The sequence below is a fragment of the Thamnophis elegans genome, chromosome 5, assembly GCF_009769535.1.
Source record: "Thamnophis elegans isolate rThaEle1 chromosome 5, rThaEle1.pri, whole genome shotgun sequence".
Lineage (NCBI taxonomy): Eukaryota > Metazoa > Chordata > Lepidosauria > Squamata > Colubridae > Thamnophis > Thamnophis elegans.
This window is the reverse complement of record NC_045545.1, coordinates 6,160,762-6,170,166: the sequence shown is the minus strand read 5'-3', so window position 1 is coordinate 6,170,166 and position 9,405 is coordinate 6,160,762. Positions and strand designations below refer to the sequence as shown.

Here is a 9,405-nt window from a genome sequence, read left to right as displayed (position 1 = left end):
CCATCTAGATAGATAGATGGATGGATGGATGGATGGATAGATAGATAGATAGATAGATAGATAGATAGATAGATAGATAGATAGATAGATGGATGGATGATACCGTTAGCTCCGAAGATCTGCTGAGAGTGAATCAGTTCTCTCTGTCCTTCAGGTGGGTACGCCCGACCCCCAGGTGACACTTACCTTTATTTCCTTGTTTTTGAGCCCAGCTGATTAGCGCGGCAGAGTGGATTGCTGCGCTCAGCTGTTTTCCATCAACTGCACATGCATGCATGCAAAGTGCGCATGAAGCGAACCGGTTGTTCAACTGGTAGGATGCCACCGGTTTATAGGTATGTTTCCATCCACAGTTTTCACTGCTGGGTAGAATGTTTAAAGCTGTTGATGAGCCGAGGTGGCGCAGTGGTTAGAGTGCTGTACTGCAGCCACTTCAGCTGACTGTTATCTGCAGTTCAGCGGTTCAAATCACACCGGGTCAGGGTTGACTCAGCCTTCCATCCTTCCGAGGTGGGTGAAATGGACCCAGACTGTGGGGGCGATATGCTGACTCTGTAAACCGCTTAGAGAGGGCTGAAAAGCCCTATGAAGCGGTATATAAGTCTAATGCTATTGCTATTGATTACTAAAACACCACCATCCTCTGAATAAGGATTCTCCAATGAAATATTTATTGGCTGCTTGTTTGTATCTTCCCCTTCTGAAGCCATCCCAATTTAATTCTCTAGTTTTGTGATGGTGGTGCAAACATGATTATACTTCTGGATCTGGCCCACTGAGGCAGATGGCATTTAGCATCACAAGACTAGTCTAAGAATATTCCTGAGAGAAGCAATCAAGGATTGAAGCGTTTTATCCTACTGTGCAAACAGCTCTTCGGGGACTTGATTATTGTGTTTGTCTTGGGACAACATGACTGCCAAGAAGACTCAACGAAGCAGATCTTTCCATGGTTGCTTGGTGTGTTGTGACAGATGCCATCTGTGGAGCAGCATCATCATCTTGAGCAACTCCAGAAAGAACTGCCAAGAGACTTACACTGAGAGCCAGAACAGGGAAAAAAAATTAAAGCATTTCCAATTTACTAGCAGAATTTGTAGATGTACATGTTCCTTTTAGAGAGATCTGGCTTGGAATTCTCAGTGATAGTTAAAACTCCTTCCTATGAATATGAATTACTGATTTCCAAATTCAAAAGGAAGGATTGCAAGAAGATGTGTGTTTTCAGTGGAAAACTGTGACAGGCCTTGTCATAGATTAACAGGAAGGATTTTCCATACAGATAGTCCTCGGCTTGTGACTACGTGCTTAATGACCGTTTGAAGTTACTATGGACTCCAAAATAAAGGATTTACAACCCAGGAATCAAAGTTCTGATGTCTGTCGCTGTCCCCCCAGGTGGTCATGTGATCACATTTGGACACTCATCCATATTTAGGGCGTTTGCAAGATCCCAGAGCCTCATGACTGTGACTTACGGCGGTTTTTTTATTGCCAGAAATAAGCATTTACTTCCAATTTCCAGCAAAAAAAATGTCAATTGTGGACAATAGGTTTGCTTAATGATTATGGCTTAATGATTGCGGTCTTTGCTTATAACTGCTGCATCGCTTAAGGGCCACAAAGAAGTGCTCTAAAATTGGCCCATCACACGATGACTTGCTTAATGACTGGCATGAATCATGACTGTAATCCAGTCTCAATTATGGTTGCAATTCAGGGATTACTCAGTGGTGGGATTCAGCTAGCTCGCACTATTCGGGAGAACCGGTTGTAACTTGATAAGCAGTTCGGAGAACCGGTTGTTGGAAGAAATCTTTTGTTTTTCTCACTTACAGGGCTCATCCTGTAAGGAAGGCAGGAAGGAAATATTCTGATGTTGTTTCTAGTTTAATCTTTATTGACCCTGCTTACAGAAACTGCCTCTCCGGTTAACCCTTACTACATTGTAACAACTAAGACGAAGCGCCCATCGACCTGAGTGACCTTGAGTTGGCCACACCCACCCAGTCACATGACCACCGAGCCCCTCCTACCCAGCTGGTCATTAGGGCAGAGAAGGTTGTTAAATTATTTGAATCCCAGCACTGGATTACCTGTACCTGAATGACTTGCTAGTAGCTGGTAGAAAAGTCTCAAATAAGGTCAAAAAATTTTCTGCTTGCAGAGTTTTGCCTGGGAAATAGCATCTGAACTAAAGAGATTTCATGCAATGGAGACCTGAAGCCAAGGAGAGCTGGAATCAGTACAGGAAAGTTGGCATGGAATGGATAGAATTATTTTTTTAATTGTTTGGGGCTGCATCCTCAAATCTGGGTGATTTTATATCGTCCAGTACAAATTCTGTCTCTCTGTTTCCTCAGCTTATTTGGCAGATGGAGTGTTAGATTTGGAGTGCTGATCCCACCTCATTAACTGGTGGCAGTTACACATTGTTTTGTTTTTTGTGTGTGTGCTTTTATGAAAATATATAGCCTTTTCTCTTGATTACTCCAGTGTCTTTTGTAATTTAGCACACATGCACTCCTAAATTACTTGAAGTTACTTGGAAACTGTGATTAAAAGCAAAATGTGAGAGTTGTGATTTTAAAAACTAATTTTCTAATTTTCTGCTTTGTCTCACCAAGAATCCAGGTGAGTAGAGGGCTGCTCCTTGTTTAAGAACAAGTGGTGGCCGTAACACTTCTTAGCTGGGCAAACTCTTTTATCTGGGGAACTGACCATAACAAAGCCTCTGGAATTCAGGTAGAGCAGATATCAAAATGGAGATCCCAAAGAGAGATCTTCTCCGGGTGCCTTCTCCGGGTGCCATCGACTGCACAATGTCGTCTGGCGGCTCCTCGGAGGAGAGCCTTCTCTGTAGCTGCCCCGGCCCTCTGGAACGACCTACCCCTGAAATCTGGATCCTCCCCACTTTCTCGGCCTTCCGGAAGTCTGTTAAGACCTGGCTGTTCCAGCAGGCCTGGGGCTGCTGATCTTGATTGACCTTCAGCCCCACTAAGATCGAGTGCATGTTGTGTCCTTTTTAATTCGTTCTGTCTTATATTTTAAATTTTTAATATCTTCTCTTTTAAACTGTTTTATGTAAGCCGCCCAGAGTCCTCCGGGATTGGGCGGCATACAAATCCATTAAATTGAAATTGAGATGCTCCTAGCACCAGTTTAGCTATCATATTGGGTGGAGTGCTGATCTATGTACCTCATTGGCATTGTAATTGTTTTGTAAATGGAATCAGGTAAAGTAAATTATGGAGCCATTAGTACTATATTTATTTTTTTTATTTATTTTATTTATGATGTTTGTATGTCGCCCACTCCCTAGGGACTCTGGGTGGCTTACAGACAAAATAGGAGACATAAAAATTAAAAATAAGAATACAGTTAATTAAAAAATTCACATCATGCATACGCTTAGCGGCTGGATACTCATCAACAGCCCAGGCCTGCCGGAACAGCCAGGTCTTGTCAGCTTTGCGGAAGGCCGGGAGAGTAGTGAGGGTGGATCTCTACGGGGAGATCGTTCCACAGGGCCAGGGCAGCAACAGAGAAGGCCCTCCCCTGGGGAGTCGCCAACCGACATTGACCAGCCGATGGCACCCGGAGGAGGCCCAATCTGTGCGATCTTATTGGTCTTTGGGAGGTAAATGGCAGGAGGCGGTCTCTCAGGTAGCCAGGTCATACGCAGTTCTGTGTTCTGTGTTCTATACACAGAATCCAAACTCTATAGTTTATTTTCAAATATTGGCTTTAGAGATCTAAACCCAGTGATGGGATTCAAATAATTTAACAAGTTCTCTGCCCTAATGATTTCTTCCAAGCAACTGTTCACCAAACTGCTCGAAAATTAACAACCAATTCTCCCAAGTGGTGCGAACTGACTGAATCCCACCACTGCGTAAAACCCAATCTGAACTCAAAACATTATTAAGAATGCAAATGCTAGAACTTTCCTTGAGGATTTAAAAGACCACCGGCAAAAATAAGAAAGAATACAAACTTAATCTATTTGGCCAATGTTAAAATATTGGACTGTTATTTAGAGGAATCTTGGATAGCTTCTTGATTAGGACCGGATGAAAATGGTTTTATTTCAGGTAATGTTTCTCTTTTTTTTGATGGTGGGGGTGGGTGGGACTGGATTTTGATTATTTCAAAAGAGGAACTGGGCAGAGGGATTTTTTTTTTAAGAAAAGGGGGCTTGAGATTGGGTATAATAAATGTAATTTGTATACTTGTAGTCATTTCTGATAACCCTTTCTGGATTTTGGTTTAATAGGGAGTAAGAAAGTTTTAGAGATGGATTTATAAAAACTGTGGTAAGAAACGAAATGAAGAGATATTTTATTTTATTTTAAGTGGTAAGTTCTTAATGTTGATTATATTTTCTGGAGATGCAAGGGGAAATTTACTCAGAATGTCTTTGGAATTTAAAACAGGCTCAGGGCTATTCTTAGACTAATGCTTTGCAGATTCCCACTTAATGCATGTTTAAATTAAAACACAAAAAAGTATCCATTCCCACCCCAAAATAAATAATATGGAGCAAGAAGCTTGGAAGATGGCATGAGAAGTATATTTTGTGCTCCTAGTTTTTTATATTGCTCCAGCACCATGGAACAAGAGTAATCAAACCCATTTACCATTTTCCTAGACTAACCCAATCTGGATCTATGTTAAAATGACAGAATATAACTATCAATATCAGAAAGTTTTGTTTCTGAGCTGTTTACCTCAGGCAGATCAAGAAGATGAATAGCTACTTGCTCTGACCCCCCTCATCCCACACCAACACACTCCAAGCCAAGATATGTTACAGCATTAAGTAACAGACAGACAGGTCCTGGCAGCAAACTGGCACAGACAAGCTTGGGCAGCAATCAGCACGGATAAGCCCTGCAGCAATCCAGCCTACCAAGCTCACAATACTGTTCATCCAACATTAGTTCCTGCGTTGACTTCTGCAAGAGGGGCGTGTGCACAAGCAGTCTTTTTATAGTCTGGAGAGGAGCCTAATGACCACCAGCTGAGTGCAATTACCTCCTGTAACTGTGCAACTGTTCCTGATGCCTATTAGCCTCCTCGGTGACGGGCATCCAGGAACAACTCACTACTAGTGTCCCGGTTCACTCTCCCTTGTCTCCTACCCACTGGTCCAAGGCTCAGGTGCCTCCTGGTGGCCAACCAGCCTCTCGTGCCCCTGCTCGGAATTGGAACCCTGTCCAGGGTCCTCCACATCCTCCAGAGCCGACTCATAGGGCCCCTCGCTGTTGGAGTCTGGTGGCAGCTCCAACGGCTCCTGCTGGGTGATAACACTACTGAATCTGCTTTGTACCTAGCAAAAGTCTGCTTTCGTTATGCTGTAACTCTTGGTTTTCCATATGAATGTAGTCTACAATTCCTCCTATGTTGCAAGATGTAAAATTGGAGCCAGACATATCACTTTTCTCATGGCTGTGGGTTTCCCTTCCAGAAATATTGGGCACAAATATCATTGACATACCAGGCAAGACATCCTGATAATCAGTTCTCAGAGTCAGTTAGCTTTGGAAAATGCTAGGACCACACCTGGCACAGGGCACTATCCCAGTTTTTGATTCTGAAGTGAAGACTGAATTCTCTAATTTACATGATTAAAAGAACGGGCCATAATCAGGTTTTATGATTAAATTTCAATTGTATTTTATAAAAAATAATTAACTTTCACAGAAGTGAAGAGATACAGGTACACAGTGGCAGACACAATGGTATAAATACAGATCATTGAGAAACTGCTTGCAAGAGATTAAAAACAGACTGTACAGCACCGCATCTGAAATTGTGTAATAGCCAATGGGATTTTTACTCTTTCTACCTTTAAAGTAACCCAATCCATAACAGGTTAATTTTGGAACACTGCTTTAAAAATGCACACCTTTGCCCCAAAGAATTCTTCTCAATTTTCCCTTAGATGATTGCCCAAATATACTTTAACGTTGAGCAATTTATTTATTTATTTTTTAAAAAATGATGATGGTAGAAAAAGACATTCATGCAGTTTTACACCACCGTTAAGTCTCTGATTCTAATATAAGGCAGATCATTAATTTTGTTCGTGTTTCTTAAAACAATGTCTTTCCCCTGAAATAAGCATTTAATACTTCCCATGACAAAGTCACAGCAGGCTTTGTATACTGTTTAGAAAGATACCTGTAGGATGAACTAGGTCATTTTTTTTAAAAGAAAGACTTTGCCATATTCGGAATACATTACATTGTAGAAAAATCCTCCTCCATTCATTTTTACTGAGAAAGAAAGAAAGAAAAAAAGAATTGAAAAGAAACTCGGCAGGATGCTTTTGAGTTCGGCACAATGACACTCTTTCTTGGTGGTCGTGGTGACACCTATGTGTCATCTTCTGTTTTAATAATGTGGAAAAGAGTGACGTTGAATAGGACTTGGTGCCCATTATTCCAGGCATAGAGAGCTCTATCTCTGGAATTGTAGTCAAGCGTGATATATGGAAATACTGATTGTGAAAAGGTATGTCTGTATATTCATACGTGGAGGTTTTTGTCGAGTACGAATAGTAGACCTGGCTCCGGTTAAGTGGGAATTGGTGACGTACAAGGTGCCACAGATCATGAAAGACTCCCCGGCGCTTCGCTTGGGGTACCCGGTGCTCCAGGTTTTCATCACTTCTAAGGTATCCTGGTTCAGCTGACTGATGACAATGTTGCCGGCGTTCTGATTGGTTGCGTAGACAGCCACAGACCTATCTCGTCGGCCATCAGATCGATATCCGAGAAGCCCCCCAGGTGTAAGGGTAGACGTTGTGAAAGCCAGCGTACTCCAGGCTGCGCTGAGCAAGCACCTGCCCATATCAAAGCTTATACTTGATGATGATGTTGCTCTGATACTTGTTGAAATAGAGAGACCGTTGTAGACAACATGATTGGTTCCTGCCCATTGAAAGGGAGATTGTATGTCCTGGACTCTGCGCCGCTGACAAAATCTGCTATGGATTTGTATTCGCGGACAATTTTGTTGTTGGTGTAACTGTCCATATACCAGACCTGAAGTGAGAAGAAAACACGTGCTTTGGAAAAATCAAATCAATACACTATTTTTAAATACATATTACCCATCTCCCTGCCACACATATTTTGACTTATTTCCGTAGCAAAAGAAAGCCAAATTGTTCAAGAATGGATGCAAAAAGTTACCCAACGTTTCAGTCCTTTGTGCTATATGATCAATCCATTTCCATTCTCCCCCTCCTCTCCATCCCATCCATCCATCCATCCATCCATCCATCTATCATCTATCATCTATCTATCATCTATCATCTATCTATCTATCTGTCTGTCTATCTGTCTGTCTATCTATCTATCATCCATCCATCCATCCATCCATCCATCCATCTAACATCTATATATCTATCTATCTATCTATCTATCTATCTATCTATCTATCTATCTATCTATCTATCTATCTATCATCCATCCATCCATCCATCCATCCATCCATCCATCCATCCATCTATCTATCTGTTATATCAAAGCACCTGGTATACTCAAATAGGGAGGGAGCATACTGCTTCCCTTTTGCCTTTCAGCTCCACGCTAGGAGATTTCCAGGCAGGAAACCTTTATTTATTTATCAGCACAAATGCAACACAAAAATGGTTTCCTGCCTGGAAGAAGGCTCCTAGGATATATATATATATACACACACATACATATATATATACACATAGACATACACATACATATACATACATACATACATACATACATACATACATATATATTAGTGTCACAACCCTGGTAAGCCCCAATTATGGGAGGAAGCTAACAGCTTCCATTATCTGTCCATCGGCTCGTCACAAGAGTCCATCACGACAGAACCCAATATTTTTACGGTTGCCTTTGTTACACATTTTGTGTATATTGTGCTGATAAATAAATAAAGGGAGACTAGTATAGATCTATTTCAAGCTTGAAATAGATCTATACTAGTCTCCGCTTATTTATCAGCACAAATATAACACATATATACATATACATATACATATACATATACATATACATATACATATACATATACATATCATACATACATACATACATACATACATACATACATACATACATACATACTATATATATATATATATAGTATATATATATATATATATATATATATATATTATACACACACACACTAATGTAAATTCTCCTTGCTGAAATGGGGTAGTAAGAACTGAACATCACAGGATGTCCATAAATGTCAACTGGAACAGAAAAATGAAGAGACAGAAGGAGAGGTGGACTGATTGAATTCATTATGTATTGTAGAGGAGGCCACGACTGGCTCTTCTACTAAACAGGTCCACTCCAATGAGTAGGTGAGAATATATTGCAATGTTTTCCTGCAGATTTCTACTTTAGCATTCAAAGTTGAAATAAGAAGCCCCTCTCATCTGTCCCCCTCAATCAAGATTCCATTTCCATTTGGCATGATGATTATGGGTGTGAAAACTGCACCCCATTGCTAGACTTACAGATACAGAAAAGATTTATTTCTCTCTGGCAATCAAGCTGCACCGGGAAGGAAAACGAGATTAGATGTAGAAAGCATGCTTTGCATGCAGATGGCCTTAGTTCATCTCCAGTCAAATGGATCTCTGTAACCAGGGTTCGCCCGAGCTTTGGGGAACCTCGCTAGTCAGAATAAACTTTAAGTGTAGCAGGCATTAAAGTTTAAGACAAGCTTATTTGCCTGTTTATTTAAAAACACTTTCACACTGCCATTCATTCTATTTAGAATTTCAGGGATAATAAATCAGCCAGAAGAATCCCTTCACGGCTCCCAGCATGAGAGAATATAAGTCACCTACTCTGTTGTTTTTCTCGGATGCTAATGGATCTGTCATCCAAGCTCCAAATCGGGTTCCAGATGTCTTGACTGTAATGGGACCAGTGATTTTCATCAATTTGCCGCAGGCTGAAAAATATATATATAAAAAAGAAATCATGACATATGCTGACTGCTTCCATCGTCCAGGTGGAAGTGGGGATGGATTAAGAAATCAGTTTTTTTTTTCTTTAAGGGACTTCCACTCACATTTTTGTCCCATGCAAAGCAACACCTTGTTCAGCTTCTCTAAGGAAACAAATATTTATTTATTTATTTATTTATTTATTTATTTATTTATTTATTCATTCATTCATTCATTCATTCATTCATTCATTCATTAGACTTATATACCGCTTTATAGGGCTTTCAGCTCTCTCTAAGCAGTTTACAAATTATTTAGCAAATTGAGTCAGCAACTTGCCCCCACAGTCCAGGTCCTCATTTCACCCACCTCGGAAGGATGGAAGGCTGAGTCGAAATTGAGCCGGTGAGATTTGAACCGCTGAA

General features: G+C 40.8%; 1 protein-coding gene across 1 annotated transcript in view; it reads right to left on the bottom strand.

The window, feature by feature from the left end:
• Positions 1 to 6,380: 6,380 nt before the first annotated feature.
• OLFM3 (olfactomedin 3) overlaps positions 6,381 to 9,405 on the bottom strand; it is an 81,972-nt gene continuing 78,947 nt past the window's right edge. Inside the window, 8 exon segments of the mRNA XM_032218474.1 lie at positions 6,381 to 6,490; positions 6,493 to 6,573; positions 6,576 to 6,743; positions 6,746 to 6,790; positions 6,793 to 6,912; positions 6,915 to 6,947; positions 6,950 to 7,052; positions 8,879 to 8,985. Coding sequence (XP_032074365.1) covers positions 6,381 to 6,490; positions 6,493 to 6,573; positions 6,576 to 6,743; positions 6,746 to 6,790; positions 6,793 to 6,912; positions 6,915 to 6,947; positions 6,950 to 7,052; positions 8,879 to 8,985 — 767 coding nt within the window.